Here is a 21,617-nt window from a genome sequence, read left to right on the forward strand (position 1 = left end):
TATGGTTGTAAGCTTGACCTTATGGTTCAAACCTGTGGTCCCAGGTGGTTGAGTGATGTAGGCTGCGGGAGGTGCAGCAAGTGCTGCCAAAACAAAGCTTGATATAGTTCTCAGGTGCATGTAATTAAGTAGATTTGAAACTCTAGAGAACATTGTAAACATTTTGACCACACCCTTGCTTTTCCTCCTGGGATCTGACTATAAAATAAAGACTCGGCTTTCAGGCTGTGGCACTGTCTCTCCATCCGAGAACAGTGTCCCACCTGGCCCCAGCTATATTCTCTTGTCTGTCTTCTTTAATCCTTCACCACCCCTCCTCAGGTTCACCACTGGCCATGCTGGATGTGGTTCACTTTCCATAATATTTCTTCTTTTTTTTCTTTTTTTAAAATTTTACTCTCCAGCATTTTTAAAATTTTTCCATTCAAGATAAATATCTTTCTATACAAGTTACTTATCCTATTTCAAGTTTCAAATATTTATTAATCAGTGTAAACACCAACACAATTCACCAACATGATTTCATGTATTTGGAGGGGAAATATTCCCAGTTAAGTGGATAATTGTGCAGATGGCTTCTAGAAGACCTTCATTCTAAGCAGCTGTACAGTGAAACATTTTATATAGAAATCAGGACCTTTTTTCTTCAGTTTCTTCTTCTTGAGTAGAACCATTGGGACCCAGTTTGTTCTAGGGTTCAGAGTTATTTTTTCAGTCCCAATAGACATCTATATTGAACAATGCCAGGTGTAAGACATACAGCACTGCCCAGTACCTCTGGCTCCAAGAAATACAAAGAGGGGGGTGCAGCTTGGATATTTCTTGGCCTGATCAAGGATCTGGTGGAGCATGGTTGTGGCAGAGGGCCCAGAAGCAGAGAAAAACAAAACTTCATGACCCCGGGGTCGGGGTGGGGAGGGCAGATAGTGCATTGAGGAAGAGCGGACATCCCCAAGTTACTTTTCTTTGTACTTCACATTAATGATACATTTCTTCAAGTAGCATTATATGATGGCAGTGGCTTTTTCTACCATTTATTCGTCTAGAAATCCTCAGTAATTTTTTTTCAGGATCTACTAACACTGTAACATTTAAGCTCTCCCCCCAGAAAGTTTACATCCCAGGACACCAAAAAGAAATAGACTTAAAGATTTATTCTAAATTATTTATGGCATGAGTGTACATACTTCCAATCATCAAGGAACATTGTTGCTCTAATTATAATTGTTAGTATTGTATTGCTAGATTATTAGTAGAGTGAAAAAATGGCATAAATAAAATGACTATTTAATGAAGTCTGGGAAATTATGCATTTTTTGTATCCCTTTTCCTCCTTTCATAAACTGAATAAAATGTCTGATTGGAAGAAGTATAGTGCTAAAATTATTTATAAGATTACTTTATAAGAATTACTTTATGGAATTTATAAGAATTTACTGGACTATTTTTTTAATTTAGAAAAATTTCCAATTACAGTTTATATTCAATATTACTTTGTATTAGTTTTAGGTGTACACCATATTGGTTAGACAATCACATACTTTACAAAAAAATATGGAATGTGCTTTGGCCAGTGTGGCTCAGTTGGTTGGAGCATCATCCCATACACTGGAAGGTCATAGATTCAATTCCCCATTAGGGCACATACCTAGTTTGTGGGTTCAATCCCCTATTGGGGCATGAATGAGAGGCAGCTGATCAATGTTTCTTTCTCACATAGAAGTTTCCCTTCCTCTCTACAATCAATGGGCATGTCCTTAGGTGAGAAAATGAAAAAAAAAAAAAAAAAAAAGTTTGAGGACCCCTGATTTAAAGTCAGACAGAAGTAAATTTGCATGCCAGCTCTTCCACTTACTGTGTGACTTGGAGTCTGTTACTTAACTTTTCTTGAGCCACAGTCCCTTCTCTGTACAATGGGGACATCAATATCTACCTCAAAGAATTACTGTAAAAATTAAAGAATATATATATAAAACACCCAGAAACCACAGTATTTGCCATGTAGCAGATCCAGTACCTCTTCTATCCCATCATATCTAGACTACACTTTTGGCTCAAGAGGTTGCTGAGGTCCAACCAAACTACATTGTCTCTACCCAGTGAGGCACTCCCACACAAGTGGTATATCCAAGTCCTTACCTGGTCCACTTTTCAGTCTGTCTTGATACTCCCTGATTGCAAATTTAAATTAACACAGAACTCTAAACTCTCAGTCAAGTCCTTCAAAAAATATGAGAGTCAATACTGGACATTTACTCACCCCTGGGACTCCAAGATGTCATCATTCACCATATCAGTCAGATAAGGTGCATCAGACGCTGCCTACCTGCAGAAGTTTTCACAGGAGCTTTTACTTACATAAAACATAAACAAAAAGAAATGGAAAACAGCAAGACAGCCCAACAAAGACAAGGCTTTAGCATGTCATCTTTTCATAAGCAAAGATGGGGTTGCAGCCATGAGACTCTAACTTATTTCCAGAATAACTAGTTGAACCAGATTTACTCTCAGCTCTACCTCACCTCACCCCAACCCCCTTCCCCAAAAGAAAAATCAATTTCTGATGGACCGTGAAAGGCAGTATAGGAGAACCATTTAAAAGTTTCCTGCCAGAGGCTCAGGAAGAGAGACAACCATACAGCTGGGAATCTGCTGAGTGGCATTGGGGTGGGGGCCAGAAGACACCACAAAGGGTCTGTCCATCACTGGGCTTAACCCTTGATCCTGTCAGATTAGTCCCACCTCCTGCATTCCTCACAGATATAACATTAAAAGACTTGAGTGAAAGTTAACAGACCATGCCGCATGCCATCCCTGAGAACATACCAGGAAATAGTCACTTCTGGAAAGATAGGAAGTAGTAGTGTGGAGAAAAGCAATGCACTGTAAGAACTGCTTGCTGTCAGTCAACCTTCACACTTCCACCAAGACCAAGCAAGGATACTGGAGCCCTTAGCAACCCATCAGTAAAGCAGAAGCTTGCCCCATGGAGAGTCTGAGAAGAAACAGGAGAGTACAGAGAAGTGAAGTAACATGCCAAGATTACTCAACAAGTTGATAAGAGGGTATCAGGAATGTGACAAAGGTCTTGTCCTCCACTAAAACAGGATAGAGAGTTACAGCATGAGAAAATTTCCCTCTAATCCAGCTATCAATTTGCTGAGTGTTTTTAAACTTTATCAACTTTAATTTTGTGACCTTCTCTCACCCCATCCCCTCCAGAAGTATGGCTGAGCCAAGAGGGACTAAGCTGGTACAGCAGACTAGAAGGGCCCACTCTAACCAAAGAAGGGGGAAAAGTTGGATTTTGGACAGAGGACAGGGCAGCCAATGAATTAACAAAGAAGCAATGGCATTTGAATGAGACAGTTCAGCATGTAGGCCTCAAGCAACTGGTGCTGATGGGTGGGGGCTGGGAATCCAAGACCAGACATGAAAGAAGGGCAGCTTGGATGCATGGAAAATGTGTCCCTGTTGCTACTAGGCAGTGCTCACTCTGTGACATAACATAGCCACAGAATCATACTGTAAGAAGAGGGAGTGGAGATGAAGTCGAAGGGGAGGGGTTACTTTGAGAAACCAAGTCATCTTGATCCTTGCAACTTCAGTGCTCAGCCAGGATGGCTATGTGCCCAAATAAACATACCAGTGTGATGTGAGGAAGAACGGATCATCCCTTGCAAAACTAATGCCTAAGATGATATTTCCACTTGGCCTATTTACACTAGATGGGGCAAAGGAGTGTTAGGAAACAAACCTCTACCCCAACACAATCTTTAACCAGGAAAAATAATATCTCAACTTATTTGTTAATGACTTAATTAATTAAAGTCTTCCTAAAAGGTATACTTCAGGGGAGTACCAGGAGACAAAATATTGGCTACACAGAAGCTGAAAGTGATCTAGGTACCCACATAAGCAATATAAAAATGTCAATTGCTGATAACAAGATAACTCAGGTAAACATGGAGTTCCATTTCAGAAAGAAATTTAACCATACATACATACACTGTGTGCACAAACACTCAAAGATATGAGCATCTTTGGTAGAAACCAAACCCACCCAGATCTGTATAACAGTAGTAGAAACCCCAAACCCACCCAGATATGTATGACAGAGATATCTAGAGCATTCCTTATTCCTAACTTATGGTTTTTCCGAGAATACCTTTTATAAATAAGTAACTTGGACCTTTGAATAGTTTCCTATAGATAGAATATTGTAAATGGTGGTTAGATTCTGAAAGTTCATCAGTCATAAACTATGAATTAAATAGGCCTTTCCAAAACTGTTATGACCCTAGCTATTATCAATAACATATATAAAAGGCTAAGTGTCTGTCTGTCCGACTGGTAGCTATGACGCGCACTGACCACCAGGGGGCAGATGCTCAATGCAGAAGCTGCCATGACATGCACTAGCCATCTATATATATAAAAGCCTAATATGTTAAGTGTCCAACTGTTCGACAGTTCCACGTTTGACTGGTAGCTGTGATGCACACTGACCACCAGGGGGCAGATACTCAACGCAGAGGCATGGAAACTGAAACAGACTGATGAATCTCAGAGGGAAGGGGGGAGGGGGGGGGAAGAGGTTAACCAAAGATCTTATATGTATTCTAGAGGCTCAGTGTACAGATTCGTGCACCAGTGGGGTCCCTTGGCCTGGCCTGGCCTGTGGGGATCAGGCTGAAACCGGCAGTCCAACATCCCCCAAAGGGTCCCGGATTGCCAGAGGGTGCAGGCCAGGCCGGAGGACCCCCCCCCACCACCACCACCAAGTGCATGAATTTCGTGCATCAGGCCTCTAGTCCTGTATAATAAAAGCCCAGTGACTGAACAGTGGAATGACCACTCAACCAGTCACTGTGACATGCACTGACCACCAGGGGCAGACGCTCAATGGAGGAGCTTCCCACTGGTGGTCAGTGTGCTCTCACAGTGGGAGTGCCACTGGGCTAACTGAGATGAGTGGGTGGGAGCAGCCACTCAGCTTACTGGGATGGGCAGGAGCAGCTGCTCAGAGGGCAGGTCCACAGCCACTCAGCTGACTGGGATGAGCAGTGCTCCCACCACAGGCTGTTCCCCGCAGGCCACACCCCCCACCAGTGCATGAATCCTGTGCACCGGGCCTCTAGTTTAAAAATAAAAGGCGCCAGGTCAAACCAACACTCAGCTTCCCCCAAGTGGGACACAGGCCCTGCCACCACACTGGAGTGACACCCCACCAAATCTCAGCCAACGCTGCCAAGATCCCATGGTGCAAAATGCAGCCCACAGCCCAGCCCAGCCCAGAAACAGTCACTGTGGGCACCAGGTAATGACGTCACATAGCAACACCCAGCTTCCTCTACCTAGGGACTAGCCTCCTTCGAGTTTCTTCAGCCCAGGAACACGACTTGCTTTATAGCCAGGTGCAAACATTTTATACTTTAACCAAATGTCTGTGAAGCGTTTTCCCATGCCTCATCTCATTTGATCCTCACAGAAGTCCTGGAGTAGGTAGATAGGAGACTCGGTAGAACCCTATTTTATTTTCATTAGCAAGACAATGGAGATTTAGAAAGTTTAGAAACTTGACCCCACTGAAAAGAAGAAATTATGGAACTTGAAAATGACTTCAGGTTTTCTCACTGTGCAGAATATAGTCAAACACTGCTACAGTTAAATATTTTACCCTTTGTTCTCCCTGCATGATCTACAATAATAATCTGCTTCATGTTGATATTTACTGCTGTGTTGATGACAATTACCTGAAAGAGAAGTTGGGGTGCTTCACTGGGCTGAAAAAAAGTTTAACTACATCAGAAAGCAGGTCTAAGTAAGCAAGTTTATTCTATATCTATAAAAAGCTAAGTTGACTCGTGCATGTGCGATACATATAAAGTTCTCACTGGTGCCAATCGCACACGTGTGTTTCGATCTGTTATTGTCAAGTGTGGATTTGGTTGACACTTCTATTATAGAGAAAGGGCAAGTAGTGATATTAAAATATTTCTTCTAATTGATTTCCTTTCAATGTGCAGGAATCTGTGCACCAGGATACTAGTTATCAATAACATTGTACCAATGGAACATGTGTCCTAGACACTGTCTCTTCTCCAGGACTCTCATCCTTCAGTAATAATGACGACTAAGTTCCACCTCAATACACTTCCTGATCAGGGCTTTAGTAGCAAGAAAAGGTATTTATTTGCCCAGCTCAGGTGACAAATTGATAGATATGAGGACATGAGGAAATGAAACTATGGGTGCAAGACCTCCAGCAGGAATGACTCTTGTGGGTATTCCAGGTACAGAAAGAAGATCACAGAACCCAGGGATGGCAGCAACAGCAGCTTTTGCAGTCAGTGCAAGTGGCAATATGCAGGGAGATAAGTATCTGACAGGAGTTGGGGATAAGAACTGCTGTGTCTAAATTCCTACATAGGGGCTCTGTAAGTTGGGGGCTGATCGTATATCACATATGTTCAACATCTTCAATCTTGGAGACACATATTTTTCCCCAAAGGAGAAAATTAAGTTTAGAGAGGTTACTACAAAAATTCCAAGCCAGCAGTTGGGGGAAAATTAAAATAAATTAAATCTGATGTTTTAGAGTCTGATTTTGACACTATTCATTAAATGCCACTTCCTTCTTCTATGATACAAATTCCTTCTCTGTCTTCTTTGTATAAACATATGTACTCCTTGAAATCAAGGCTTCTGTCCTCTCTTTCATCTCCCTTAGAACACTTTTCCCAAGGCAGGTCTGAGCTAGGAGCAGGGCTAGGGGAAATTCTAAATCAATAATAATAGGTGAAGTGTGTCCCTCCCAAATGTATTATGTGGCTGTTCCAGACGCTCATATAGAGGGCTTGTGAAGGTATGGCTTGGCAGCAGTATAGAAAGATACCTCCACTAAAAGGCTTTGCTTGACATAGGATCAGTGATGGCGAACCTTTTGAGCTCGGCGTGTCAGCATTTTGAAAAACCCTAACTTAACTCTGGTGCCATGTCACATATAGAAATTTTTTGATATTTGCAACCATAGTATAAAAAAGATTTATATTTTTGATATTTATTTTATATATTTAAATGCCATTTAACAAAGAAAAATCAACCAAAAAAAATGAGTTCACGTGTCACCTCTGACACGCGTGTCATAGGTTCGCCATTACTGCATAGGATCTTCATATGGCATGGACTCCAGAAAAAGACAAATTCATCTTCAGCAGTATTTTTTTTTCAAGAATGATCCTATTCAACTTTGGTCAGAGTCTCCTCAGTTATGGTACTCAGCTGTGGGCTCCATAACTCAAGAGGAACATAGATAGGCTAGCAGGGGTGGGCAAACTTTTTGACTCGAGGGCCACAATGGGTTCTTAAACTGGACCGGAGGGCCGGAACAAAAGCATGGATGGAGTGTTTGTGTGAACTAATATAAATTCAAAGTAAACATCATTACATAAAAGGGTACGGTCTTTTTTTTTTTTTTTTAGTTTTATTCATTTCAAACGGGCCGGATCCGGCCCGCGGGCCGTAGTTTGCCCACGGCTGGGCTAGAGTGTATCCAGAGTGGGAGGAAGAAACAGAAGAGGAGACTGGATCTCAACAGCTGAAAGATCTGTGCCTCATTAGCATAGAAAAGTGAAACAAGAGGATACAGTCTATGTCTTTGGACCTCTCAAAGGCTTTCCTAAGACAGAGAAAGCACCCTTGTTCTGCGTGGTCCCGGAAAGTAGTGCTAGGACCTATAGATGATAGTTAGAGGGAGAATGATTGCAGCTCAACTTAAGAAAAAGCTGTCCACAGTCAAAACTTTCTAACAGTGAGATGGACTAACTAATATGGGAGTAAGCTCCCTAATGACCACAGGAGAATAAGCTCGGGACTACTGTATAGGAGGCTCATGGATTGGTTAAGATTAAGACCAGATGACTTCCAAAAGGCCCTCATCATCTGAGAATCTGTGATTCTAGGTCTCCTTCAAGAACAGCATTAGGTTAACAGCCCTGCTTTGAGTCTGCTTTGGTGTGTGTGTGTGTGTGTGTGTGTGTGTGTGTGTGTGTGTAGGGGGGTAGTGAGAGCACCTTTCACTTAATCTTTGCTGTTCTTTATTAACTTTTCTCAGATGGATCAGCATCTTTCCCCAAACTCCCCCTGCTTCTGAAGAAGCCTAACTATAAAAACTGTGATGTTCCCTCCAGATAATCACTCCATTAACACCAATCTCAAGTCTGTTTAAAAATATCCTGGGAGGGGGGATGGAAAGAGCAAGGAGATAAATAATTTTAATTTTTAAGGGACAACACTTAAGTGTCTTCCCAGCTGGAGTTGAATTATTTTGTTTGTCTGAAGCTTAGATGATGGAAAACCCTCCAACAGACTTCACCTTTTTCACTTCAGGGAGCACACATGTGGATTTCAATAGCATACCAGGTATATTGTGACAGTCCAGCAGGCCCAAAAGTAGTGTGTACCCAAAGCTCAGCCAAAGTTTACCAGATATACCACCTGCCCTTCTTGTTCTACCTTCCTTCAACCTTCTTTCTATCTCTCTGGATTAATTCCTACCTTGTGTCCCCAAATGCCTACTACTTTCTGGGAGAGGATGGCAGTTGAGGAACTGAAGCAGTAGACATCTTTGCTGATTCTAAAGGCAGAGATGAGGAGATGAGTCATGTAAGTAACCATGCTGGACTAAGCTCCCAAGAAGCACATCCCATGAAGGTCCCATTGTGAATGCCAAGCCCAGCCTGAAACACAGCTAAAAATGTTTCAAAGGAACTATGCTTTTTTCATATAACAGGGCCTCTGCACCCAACAAGAACTCAAACTTGCAGCCAAATTTACTGTCAACCACAAGAGAGCCTTAATCTGACTTTACCAATGTCCTCTTGAAATATCAACTGCGTCTTTGTGTGCTTCTTCTAGAAATGTGCTCACAGTGGGGATGAGGAGGGGCTAACAGCAACTCAAAGAGCATGCCCTGCCATCTTCCTAGGCAAACAGTATTAGAGTTTGCCCAATTCATTCTCACATCATCTTTGATGATAAAAATCAGGCATGTATGCCTAACCCCATTTTGCAAATAGAGACTTGGGTCTAGAAAGGGTGAAATGATATCATGACATCAGTGCACATTACATGGAGGAAGTGAAGCTTCTTTCTCCTCCAGGCTACTGCTCCACTCTACCTAACTTAGTTCCAGGGAAGTCACTAGCCCCCACTTCTTTCACTGTGCCAAATGGAGACTGCTGCTAAAAATGGGCCAAGAAAAGGGCAAATATGTAGGGTGAGCCTGTTTTCTGCCCCATCTGAACCTCCCACACCCAATTTTCTTCCTCCTTTTCCTGCATCTCCACATTGGTCTCCACCCTTTCTTTTCTCCACCCTTAGCCAACCTCAGGGCACATTACCAATAACAAAATGAGTATAGGAACCTTATGCTATGCTATAGCTCAGTCTCTCTCTGGGGGGCGGGGGGGGAGAGAGAGAGAGAGAGAGAGAGAGAGAGAGAGAGAGAGAGAGAATATGATAAAATTTGAATCACTGAGGGCTCTAAGAGGCCCTATTTTAAAAATATATATATTTATCTTTATTGTTGAGGGTATTACAGATGTCCCCATTTCCACCCTTTGTCTCCCTCTATCTGGTTCCCACCCCACCCCAGTAAAGTCAGATTAAGGCTCTCTTGTGGTTGGCAGTAAATTTGGCTGCAAGTTTGAGTTCTTGGGTGCAGAGGCCCTGTTATATGAAAAAGGATAGTTCCTGTGAAACATTTTTAGCTGTGTTTCAGGCTGGGCTTGACATTCACAATGGGACCTTCATGGGGTGTGCTTCTTGGGAGTTAGTCCTTCACCACACTAAAAGGCCCCATGTGATGCAGAATAATTACTTCCAGAACCTTGGAAAGGTCACCCATCCCCAAAGATGATCTTTTCCAGCACAGGGAGCCAACTTCATAGATGGCTGTCTATACTGTAGAGGGGGACCCCTAAATAGCAAAACAGACAAATCTGTTTAGAAAAGAATCCCCACTTCATCCAGATAGGCACCATGGATCAACAAAGTAGTATAAGACATTAACCAAAGGAACTAGTAATACCAAGGTCATAGACTCAGTTCCCTTGTGGGTCATGTTTCAATAGGGAAATTATAAACCATCTCTAACACTTGGGATAATCAAGAGTAACTTTTAAAAAACATTTCCTCTTTTTTTGTCACTTGATTGTCAGGAAGAAACTATAGTAATCACCATAACTTTGGGCAGTTGAATTCCCCACATTCAGGAAAATCACAGGAGTTGGTAGGAATTGATCATTTCCCCCACCTGATTATTTCCTGGTCCAAAGGTTTTCCCATGACAAATATGAGGTAGACTTTCACACTACATGCACTCTTTTCCCACTAATCACCTTTTCTCAAATCCATCCACTCTCAAGATTACTCCACATTTTCCACAAGCTATCTCCAAGCATGTATGCCATACCATCCAGACCCAAATCATTTTTGAGATTCTTTCCCCATGATACCAAAGGAGGTTCTCCATTTTCAACCATGATTCTTGTACCTTACCTCTGTCCCTGCCGACCTGAGATTATCACACGTGGTTTAGAATCGTCAAAATAGTCGTCTCCTACTCCCTGAGCCCAGACTCCATCAGGGAGTGTCTACAACCCAGTCCTGGCCCATTGTGGAACCATAGGCTGGCATAGAAAGGGTCACTGGGTTGGGAGGTTGCCAAAACTGGATACATACCTGAATGTCATTGCTCCATGCCCCTTCACAAACTACAGTACTACCAGAAGATAAACTTAGTCAAGCCACTCAGTGCATTCTGGCCTCAGTTTTTCCATCAGTTTCTCCACAACCTTCCCTGACTTCCTCATAGGGGGCCTGTAAAATGCTAATAAAATAAGGGATGTGGAAACACACTATAAAAGTAACCCTGTGTGAAAGTGGAACAAAGCATCATCTTCCTCAGTCTGAAACCCTTCTGAGGAGCAAAGGGCCTGAGCTAGCATAAAGGATTGGCTACTAGACCATCATCGTCTTATTTAAAAACCACCCACGTGAAACTCATTGTAGACATGTGGCACTTAAGTTCATGGAGGACAAGTGAAGTATGAAGAATCCCAGAGCTAGTGAGTAGCAAATCAAGGATTAGAACCCAAATTTTTGATCTGCCAATGTGATTCTCTTTCTATGCCCTTCCATTCCATCACCAGTGTGTTCATACTGAAGCTATTTTCTAGAAGAAAGCTATATTGTTCTGAAGCTTAAGGGGAATGAAATGTGCCATAAGGTGTCTTGGCAAGAAAAAAAATAGGCAACCACTGCACTTGAAAAGAATACTATGGCCCCTTTATATATTGTTGGGGCTAACCAGATTATATATAGCTGGCTTTTACTGTAAGGAGCCAGGCTATTTGGGAGGGATGGGAGAAATGATTTTACCCCCTATATCTCCAAATGTGTGTAATAATGAGCCTTCATATAATAGGGGTCACCTGTACATTCAATGGAAAGGGTATCATTAAAAGGCACCCTGCCTCTCAACACACGAGTCACTTCCTCAGCAGCTTGGCCAAGGAAACCCTCATCTACCCGCAAATAATCCCCCAGCCAGACCACAAATTGCTGGCTGCCCCATACTTAGTAACACCCCCTGCCATGCTAGCGCTGGCTCACAAAACAATCCAGCAGCTTGGCAGCAAGCACTCTCTGGGGTACTTCTCAGGATGGGTCATCCTGGGCAGAGGTCAAAAGTGACCTCTCCCAGGCAGGTTGTTTAGGCAGAGAGTGGAAATTCTGTGGGTGGTGTAAGGAGAAAGAGAGGAACTGCCAGATCATGGAGGGCTACATAGCCAGTTGTGACCTTGATGGAAAAGGAGGGTGGGGGGTGATTAGAAGAAATCCTGAAGGCCAGGATTCCCCTCTCCAAAGGGGTTGTTTGACAGTGTTTTTGTTTAAAGAAAAGCATATTACTCCCTCCAGAGAATATTGGAAGGGAAGTGCCTTAGGAGGGCGTATGACAGTGGGTTACAAAGGCATCTCAGGCTGGTTAGAAATACAGGACTAGTACAGAGGAAGAGAGTGTTGGATGAAGATCTGGACTAGTTATTGGTGTCAGGGGAGGCTAAAGATCCCAGGTTTCCCTGGCAGCTCCTCAAAAATTTGCCTCAGCATACCTCCGACTGCTCCAGCTGATTGGTACACCCTATGACAACACCACAGGGTTGCTAAAAGTGTGGGTGGGCCCCCAGGCCTTAAGGACCCCTACTCTAGAAATTAACCAGCAGCTCCAATGCAAGGCAGAAACAGCACAGGTTAGGGGGCACTCGAGCCCCTGCTGAGACATGACCCAGATTAAAAAGCCAAAAAAGAAGTGACATTTGTTCCCTGCTGAGAAGCCACATCTTTCTATCTCCAGCCCAAACCCACATCTACAACCTCGACTGCCATTTCAGCGGGTTGGAAAGGCTTTTCAGGTTGAAGCATTTAAGAGAAATAAAAACAAAACAAAACAAAAAAACAACAACAACAAAACAAAAATGGGATCAAGTACATGAAGTTCGTTTACTTGGCAATCTGGCACCTCAAGGTGAGTTGTCCTACAAATCTCTCTTCCCAGTAACAGCCCCAGAGGCCCCCACCCTCAGGCCTACCGGGAATGGCTAGTTTTGCGGGTTCTGGGGCACTTGGGAGGGCTCCTCTCCCTGGTCCTCAGCTGTGACTTGGCTTCCAGCAGATCACAGCCTCCTAAAACAAACAAACCCTGGCGGCAGCGGCGGCAGCTCCAGCACAGCTGCGCTCCATGGCGCAAAAGTTTCCTCCACACTCCTCAACGTGCAGGAAATCTCGCCGGCGCTGGGACAGGACTCGGGAGGGAGGGAAAGGCCAAACCTAAGCGGCGGCAGCAACGCCCCACGAGTTGAATGGATGTGCGCGCGTCCGGCTGTGGGAAGTGAGGCTGACGAGAGTCTCCGATGCCTCATCTCCGTTCCCACACCAGACCCTAACCCTGCAACCTGCCCCGACAGGATGGCCCACTGGTCGACCAGGGGCCACCGCTGCTGAGAAAGCTGCCAAGCCGCCCTGCCGGTCCCTTTAGCCGCTCGCTGTCCCGCAGGGGCGCGGGAACTTTTAAGGAGAAACCCCCATCAGCCACCACTTCCTCTAGTCCAAGTGAGGGGAGCAGCCGCCCCCAACGTGGGGGAGCAAAAGAGCCTCCCGAGTGTGTCTGCGTGCAGCGCTCTAGCCCGGGGCCAGCCGTGGTCTCACCCGTGCTCCCGCCACACTTCAGGGGTTGTCTGTGCCCGGGCTGGTGGCAAGAGCTCTCCGTGCTGCTAACGAGCCACAGGGGGGCTTGCACCCCTCGGGCCGAGCCAAGTTTCAAAGTCGGTCTGAGGGCCCCGTTCTGCAGCCTGTACACCCGTTTGCCCATTCAAAGTTGGGCACCGCTGGGGCAGAGCCGCCAGTTCTTACCTTCGACACCGTGAGCGGTTCGCAGTGTTCCAGACCCCCTTTAAGGGTGAAGCCCCAGGGCGCCCCCCCTTGCAGCTGCACAGGGACGTACTGGAAGGACCCAGGCCGGTTCTCCATCCTCCGCTCGGCTCAGGCGCCGCGGGGCTCCTTTTCCGCGGGGGCTACGTTGCCTCCGCCCCCAGCAGCTCCGCCACCATTGCCCTCCAGCGCTACGCCACCCCGCACCGCCCTGCTCCGCCTACTCTCCCGGCTGGAGACGCTCGGCCGCGAGCGAGCGCAAGGAGGAAATGACACGGAGCTGGAGAAAGGGGGAGAGAGGGGGGAAAGGAGAAGGAAAAAAAAAAGAAAAGAAAGAAGGAGAGGCGGAGGGATAGCGTGTAATGGACAAGAAAACGGAGCAATGGGGAGGGGCAGTCACTGAGACCTCGCCTATAGGATCACTGGGAAGTGGGAGCAAGGCGAGGCCTCACATCAATTGTTACATTGTTTCATTCAAGCTGGCCCCCACTTTGGTCCTCCTCCTAACTGCTGGGTTCCCCGCCCCTCCAGCCAGTCGTTAGTGTAGATGGCCCGCGTGGCCGAGTGGGCTGAAACCCTGGTTTCCCGATTAGCGCGTTCTTGTTCCTCTGACTGCCTTTTTCTTCTGAAGGTCCCCAAGAACCGGTTCCTAGGAGGGTTACAAGACTGCTAATTTGTGGATCTTGCCTAGAGGGATGGAAAGTAAAGCAAGCAGGCCAGCGAACACAGTGGGGCTGTGTGTGTAGGCTGCTCTATGCGTATGCGCTAGGTGTGTAGGGTCATTATGAAACATTGCCCTGGAGCATAGTTTAAATAAAGAAGCACTTTGAGGATGCCCCCTGCTCGGGCTCAGCCGCACCCCGGCTCAGTGCTGGCGTCTATGGGTAGCACTGTGCTTGTGTATGTTCCAGTCATCTGGAGTTCCTGGCACGGCCTTGCACTTGCCCCACTGAGATGACCAAGCCAGGAATCAGCAAACTTTATGACTAGCAGTATTGTTTCCACTCCTAAACAAACCTACAGGAAAGAGCATCCATTGATAAGCTGGCCAATTAACAATGTTGTGCCTTTTGGAACAATCAGCTTTTAGGCAGGGCCCAGAACATCTCTGCTCATCTGTTCACACTGGGCTCGTAGACCAGGAGCCCCCCAAGACACACACACACACACACACACACACACACACACACACACAGTATTCGCCTCAAAAAGTGTATTTGTTACTAAATCTTATGCTGACTTCTCATTCTTGACCTGGGCATGTTACCATTCCTTTCTGGGGTGTCGTTTCTGGAGTGAGTTTTTAAAGGTCTTCCCACTAGCAGGGAAAGTTTTGACAACTCATTTGTGACTCAACAGGATGTTTCCACTCTCCTTCCTCCAGCCTCTTGCCCTCTTCTTGTGCAGCATCTTCTTCATTGCCAAGAAACACACTGTGGCACCCTCCCTTCCACAGACAGCTTTCTGCAGGCAAGGTTTCAACTCTCTGCTTCTATTCTCTTACCTGTCACTGCCTCTTCAACACACTTTGGCCTGCATTGTGCCCCAGCAGGCCACTGAAACGTTTCTCACAGGCAATCCCTCCCCCAATCCTTCTCAGCCTTCTGAACTGTCTGCATTATATGATGTTGACCTGACTTTTCTTAAATAAAATGGCAGTTTAGGTGTCTATAGCCCACTTTTTAAAAGTCCTCTGAGATGAATCAAATGGAAAATCACCTTCAGAGTTTTAGATCTGCAAAAATAATTTTGATCATGATCATTTTTTTTTCATTTCCCCTACTAGAGAGCAGAAATTTTGAGAAAATAGCATCTCAGTTTGTTGATTCTTAATTGTGTGTCAACCTATTACATAACATTCATTTGCTCTGTCCCATCTTGAAACTCAGCCCCCCCCCCCCCCCCCCCCCCCCCCGCTTTTTGGGGATAAGACTCCTAGCTCTATGATTGTCACTTGGTAGAACTCAGCATGTTTCAGTCTCAGCATATTAAAATCTGTAAAGTTCAGTTCACAGGATATGCAGTCATCACTCAAGGTCTACTAGAATTATGTGTCTAGACTAGAGGAAAGAGATTTAGAAGCAGTAGTCATACATGTGAGCCCTGGCCTTGTCACCAACTACATTAGTGACCTTGGACAAATTGTTTTCAGTCTCCTTTTGTTCATCTGTAAATTTCAGCTAATAAGCCCCAACCTCCCTACCACCCAGGCCTGTTGAAGACTAAAATGAAATAATACATATGAAAACACTTTGAAAAGGAATAAGTAAAAATCCTCACAACCGTATTATGAAAGTGAACCAATCTATTTTCATTCTAAAACTAACTCCATGCTGATGTCTTGTTGTACTCTTTGGTTTGTCCTTTACCTCTCTTCAGCAGAAGAACATAAATTACCTAACCCCTGGTACAAACAGCACACAAGTACTAGTAGACTTTTTAAATAGTGGGTGGCTAGATAATGTTGCTTGTTTACTGATAAAAATCACTGCTAGTAGCAGGGATCTCATTCTTCCCTAGAAGCACAGCTAGTGGGAGCATGATTCATCATTTATGTAGGGTACTGGGTAGAACTTGAGGGGTCTTGATTCTAAGCTGGATTTGCCATTAAATGCTGTGTGATATTAAGCAGATCTTTCCCCCTTTCTGTAAATTGAAGGGCTTGAGCTATTTGATTTCTTAAATTCCTCTACAGTTTGCAAATTCTGTGACTATTTCCTGGCAAGTGTCTAAACATGGTAGATGTGCAAACAAAGGCTTGATGATGGAGATGAACCAGGTGAAATTAAAGCAGTGGAGAGGAGGCCATGGGTATATTTGTGTGTGTCCAGCAAACATAATTAGTTCACCTAAAGTATGTAAAATTGCCTGTGGGGAAAAAGGTAGGAAGTGTAGTAAGCAGGTAGAAATAGGAAACTCCATATCAAGAGAGAGGTGGTGATTAATAATATACTTTTGGATTATAGTTGAAGCCATTTGGAGAGGATCATCTCATTCAGGGATATCAGAATGATATGAAAATGGGGATGTAGATAGAAGCTTAGATTATGCTAATATTAAAAGTTAAGAAGGATCACAAAGGGTTTTTTAAAAGGAGCAAACAGAGTAGGTGGGCAAAAGGCCAATCAGCAGAAACAGGGAAAGAGAAATTAAAAACAGGTTGTTTACTTCTACCTCATTAAAAAAAAAAACACATCCTCACAAAGAGTCTATTATTCATTAGGACTCTATCAACGGGTTTACCTTTTGGGAAGAAAGAAGATTGAACTATCAGTGCTTCTCTGAACTTTAAAAAAAACTTTCTTAGATGGACCCTTTGTAAACTCAAATATTCCTCATAGCAGTGTCTTGAGCGCCTCTCTGAATTAAGGACTCTATTGACATTCTAATGAAAGCTATACAATCTCACCTCTAGAAGGCCTCACAGAATCTCCCAATGTTATATACAGTTTGGTCTGAGGCTTATAGAACCCTAACTTCAGAATCCTTACTCTAGTAAAAAAAAAAAAATACATTTTTTAATTTGGTAAAAAAAATAACAGATAACATGAAATCTATTCTCTTAAAATTTTAAGTTTACAGCACAGTATTATTAACTATATGCACAATGTGCTCCAGCAGGTCTCTAGAACTTTTCCAACTTGTATTACTGAAACTTCATACACCTTGAATAGCAATACCCATTTCTACGTCTCCCCAGCCTCTGGCAACTACCATTCTACTTTTGCTTCTATGAATTTAACTACTTTAGATACCTCATATAAGTGAAATCATGCCATATTTGTCCTTTTGAGACTAGCTTATTTTGCTTAGCATAACGTTCTCAAGTTTTATCTGTTGTAGCATAACAGTATTTCCTTTTTAAAAAAAGACTGAATAATATTTCATTGTGTGTATATACCATATTTTCTCTATTCATTCATTGGTCAATGGGCATTTAGTTTGTTCCCACCTCTTGGCTTATGTGAGTAATGACGCAATGAACACAGTAGTGCAGATATCTCTTCTAGATCCTGATTTAAATTCTTTTGGATAAATACCCAGATGTGTATTGATGGAATATGGTAGTTCTATTTTTAATTTTTTGAGTAACCTCCATACTGTTTTTCATACTGGCTACACTATCTTACATTCACACCAACAAGGATTCCAATTTTTCAACTTCTTTGCCAACACTTGTTAATATGGATTTCTGTGTTTTTTTAATATACAATGGCCATTCTAACAGGTGTGATATGACATGCATTGCATTTGCCTGATTATTACTTATGCTAAGCATCTTTTCATAAACCAGTTGGACATTTGTATGTGTTCTTCAGAAAAATGCTTATTCAAATTCTTTGACCATTTTTAAATCAAGTTATTTGCTTTTGGGAGATATTAAACCCTTATCAGATATATGGCTTGCAAATATTTTTCCATTCTCTAGGTTGCTTTTGCCTTTTCTTCTTCTTCTCCTTTTTTCCATGCAAAAGCTTTTTAGTTTAATGTAATCCCACTTATGTTTATTTTTGCTTTTGTTGCCTGTGCTTTTGTTGTTATATCCAAGAAATCATTGCTAAGACCAATGCCATGAAGTTTTCCCCCTATGTTTTTCTTCTAGGAGTTTTACAATTTCAGGTCTTATATTTAAGCCTTTAATTCATTTTTAGTTCATTTTTATGAGTGGTGTAATATAGGGGTCCAGTTTCATTCTTTTGCATGTGGATATATAGTTTTCCCAGCACCATTTATTGAAGAGACTATCTGTTCCCCATTGTGTGTTCCCCTTGTCAAAGATTAGGTGACAACATATGCTTGGGTTTATTTCTGAACTCTCTATTCTCTTCCATTGGTCTATATATCTGTTTCCATACCAGTATCATACTGTTTTGATTACTATAGCTTTGTAAAATAGTTCAAAATCAGGAAGTATAATGCTTCCAGCTTTGTTTTTCTTTTTCAAGATTTATTTGGCTATTTGGGAGTTTTTGCATTTTCATGTCAATTTTGGGATTTTTATTTCTGTGAAAAATGCCATTGGAATTTTGATAGGGATTGCATTGAATCTGTAGGTCACTTTGGGTAGTATGGTCATAACATTTGTTCTTTTAAAGTGCTTACATATTTATTGAAACAATGTTTCAACAGAACAATATTCATTCAGTGAGTTAAATTTGTCCTAGATTGAGAAACAATTGCTAAATGCTAGGCACTATGCAAGGCACTTTCCATACATTATTGGCAATGATTACAATGACCCTGAAAAGTGGTATAATTAACTTATTCCAATTGAGGAGACTGAGCCAAGAAGTGGTAAAACCAGGATTTCAAAGCAGGGACGCTGGAAATGCATTCATGATAACTTGATTAATCATGTCTCTGTCATACTCTCCTTTTTAAGCAGCGGTGGGAAGGGATTGGAGTCCTCCATTCTGTTCTCTCCGTGTTTCCATTTGGGAGTACTTCTGTTAGAATAACTCTCTTGGCTTCTTTCCCCACTCCTGGATCAGTTGGTAATTCTGTCTAGTTAAATGAGAAAAGTATTAGAAAGCTTATTATGGCTTTCTATATATTCCATGTCCTCCAATCCAGTTTTTAACAGTAATAAACAGATATTTTTAAATGTAATTTTATTGATTTTTAGAGAGAGAGGAAGGGAGAGGGATAAAGAGATAGAAACATCAATGAGAGAGAAAGTCATTGATTGGCTACCTCCTGCATGGCCTCCACTGGGGATTGAGCCTGCAACCTGGGCATGTGCCCTGACTAGGAATCGAACCGGGGATCTCTTGGTTCCTGGGTCGATGCTCAATTGCTGAGCCACACCAGCCAGGCAAAACAGATATTTTTTTCATCTCCGCCTTTCTGCTTCTTGTGTCTCTCAATTGGTCCTAAACCTGGGAGTGGATGAGAAGGGTGTTATTATTTATCACTACTCCCCAAATATATCTACCCAACCCATGTCTACACAGTGTGTGTGTCCACTTATCTGTTCATTATTATCTTCTGAATGTCTGTATGGGCCTGTTCTGAATGCAACTCTGATTGCCAAAGTGCCTCTATGTGTGTACATCTATGTAACAGAAAGTATGTGTGGGTGTTAGGTCCAAGTTCCATTTGGTCCTCAGGGGGGAATTGATCTTGGTATGTGTTGGGGAGAGGGGAAGAGAGAATGAAGATATATTCCTTGAATTTGGCTTTGAGGGCCTCCTTTCCTTATAATAATTCTTGCCCTTATCCCTTAGAAGCAGGCTCTACCTCAAAAGACTGCTTAATTTTATTTCTCTTTCCTTCCATTCTGCAGCCTCAGACATTTCCAGTCTGTGAGCTAGTAGCCATAATTTCAGAAACCCTTTCTATGCTGGCTCAAAGACTGTTTGCACATTGTTTACAGACTAGGGAAGTTCTCATTTGTCATAGGCAAATGATCATATTAGAGAAATATATCTTGCATTTTGTGATTGTTATCTAGTGTTCTATGACACATACATCTAAGCTACCTGGTGAGTTTTATCAAGTCATCTTCTTAATTTCATCAGTCCTGTGGGAAAAATAAGGTAAGAGTCACAATTAGAGTCATCATTTTACAGGTAAAACCAAAGGCTGAATAAATTCATTGCTTTTCTAATTGTCCTTCCATGCTTCTTTGGAAAATCAAGTGTTGGTGGACCCAGAGTGTTCCTGGGCTAGTTGACCCATAGGCACAAGGGAACCCAGAGCAATTTTTTTTAATGAAACAAATTTTGTCATAAATAATATCAATAGGTGTTCATTTTTTATCTCATCAGGTGGATCTATTGGACTAATCTACTTGGATTTCTAGGGCCCTGTTCTCTCCTTTCCCATATATCCCCACCCTGCCCAGTAATTACCCTGGCTCTTCTGGATGTTTCTCACGGAGGAGAGATCTGGGGCAATGATAATTATCACTGGAGAGGGAAAAAAGTGTAATGTTCCAGGTATTATTCATATATAGATTACATGAAAATAATAGCAAGTTCCTGCCTCCCATCTAGCTATACACCTAAGGGTGTATGTAGTGGGGGTAGGGTGGAGCAAAGGGCAATTTAAGTAGACTATAGTACTAAAGAGTCTTATTCCTGGGGAATTTTGCCTAGGGCTAGGGAAAGACATGGTTGAAGCCTGTTTCTTTTGAGTTAAAACTAGTATAACATTATTTTACAAAATACTATAGCTGGGCAGTATTTTTATTAAATCAGTCCTCGTAAGTACATGCTACTAGAGAAAGTTGGAGTTTCCGTTTTTCCTTGGGCAATTTCATAAAGAATCCTTCCATTGCCATTGTATCCCATTTGGGCCATCCTATGCTTTTATTCACTCAGAAAAATACCAACTCTCTCATGGAATCTCAGAATCTTTGCTAGGCTTGGTATTGTGTTTGAGACTATAGATTTAGAGCCTCTTCATCCTTCTTGAGCTGATAAATCTAGACAGTGTGTGTGTGTGTGTGTGTGTGTGTGTGTGTGTGTGTGTGTGTGTAAGAGGCTTCCGTCTGTGGTGGCTGGTGCTCTCTGGGAAGGCCTGTTGGAGCAGGAGTTGGTTTGTTTGTGTTCTAAACTCACACGAATGTCAGCCCAATTAGAAACCTTCAATTTGCCCTTGGGGCAATCATTCACCTGGTACAGGTTCAGCTGGGTTGTGATGAATGTTTGTCATTGCTCTAGAGGAGTTTCAGCCAGGGATTGACTCCTTCATATCATGGATGTGAAAGTAAGATGAACTGGTCAGATCCACTATGTGGATTTGAAGATGACCTCTACTTAGGACCCAGCTTGGACAGGGACTACCCCTTGCTTTGAACTGTTAGCCAATCTTCTCAACTTCTCAAATGCTGTTTTCTGTGAGTTGTTCATCATTCCTTGGTCATTAATAAAATCCATTTTTGGTGAATATTAAGTTCTTACCTCAACTTCTCTAGCTATGGAAAGAAAAAAATTCACAAGCACATACATACAAAACCCAGCCTTTTTACTTTCAAAAAGTTTCCATCATTTTGCAGAAAAGGTACACTAATTCAATGGGCATTTGAGTACAACAAAGTCCCCACTACATTTTTTTTTTTAGATTTTAATTTTTTTTAAAATATATTTTATTGATTTTTTACAGAGAGGAAGGGATAG

At 42.8% G+C, this 21,617-nt stretch overlaps 1 protein-coding gene and 1 long non-coding RNA gene across 4 annotated transcripts in view; both read right to left on the bottom strand.

The window, feature by feature from the left end:
* SHROOM4 (shroom family member 4) overlaps positions 1-13,964 on the bottom strand; it is a 203,453-nt gene extending 189,489 nt beyond the window's left edge. Inside the window, exon 1 of one of the 2 annotated variants that reach the window (XM_014538267.1) lies at positions 13,477-13,964. In XM_014538267.1, the coding sequence (XP_014393753.1) occupies positions 13,477-13,593 (117 nt within the window). In that variant the 5' untranslated portion in view covers positions 13,594-13,964. The remainder of the gene's footprint in view (positions 1-13,476) is intronic. The other variant, XM_014538268.1, reaches the window with a different exon arrangement.
* Positions 13,965-19,263: 5,299 nt separating this feature from the next.
* LOC102238752 lies at positions 19,264-21,393 on the bottom strand. Of its 2 annotated transcripts, none has more exons than XR_001361766.1 (3): positions 21,114-21,393; positions 19,966-20,017; positions 19,264-19,373 (listed from the first exon to the last, which is right to left on the bottom strand). It is a non-coding gene; the product is annotated as an uncharacterized LOC102238752 (long non-coding RNA). The 2 variants fall into 2 exon arrangements; XR_313497.2 differs by having other exon boundaries at positions 19,331-19,373; positions 19,977-20,017.
* Positions 21,394-21,617: the final 224 nt, after the last annotated feature.

Source organism: Myotis brandtii, unplaced genomic scaffold, assembly GCF_000412655.1.
Source record: "Myotis brandtii unplaced genomic scaffold, ASM41265v1 scaffold1875, whole genome shotgun sequence".
In the NCBI taxonomy this organism is placed as follows: Eukaryota; Metazoa; Chordata; class Mammalia; order Chiroptera; family Vespertilionidae; genus Myotis; species Myotis brandtii.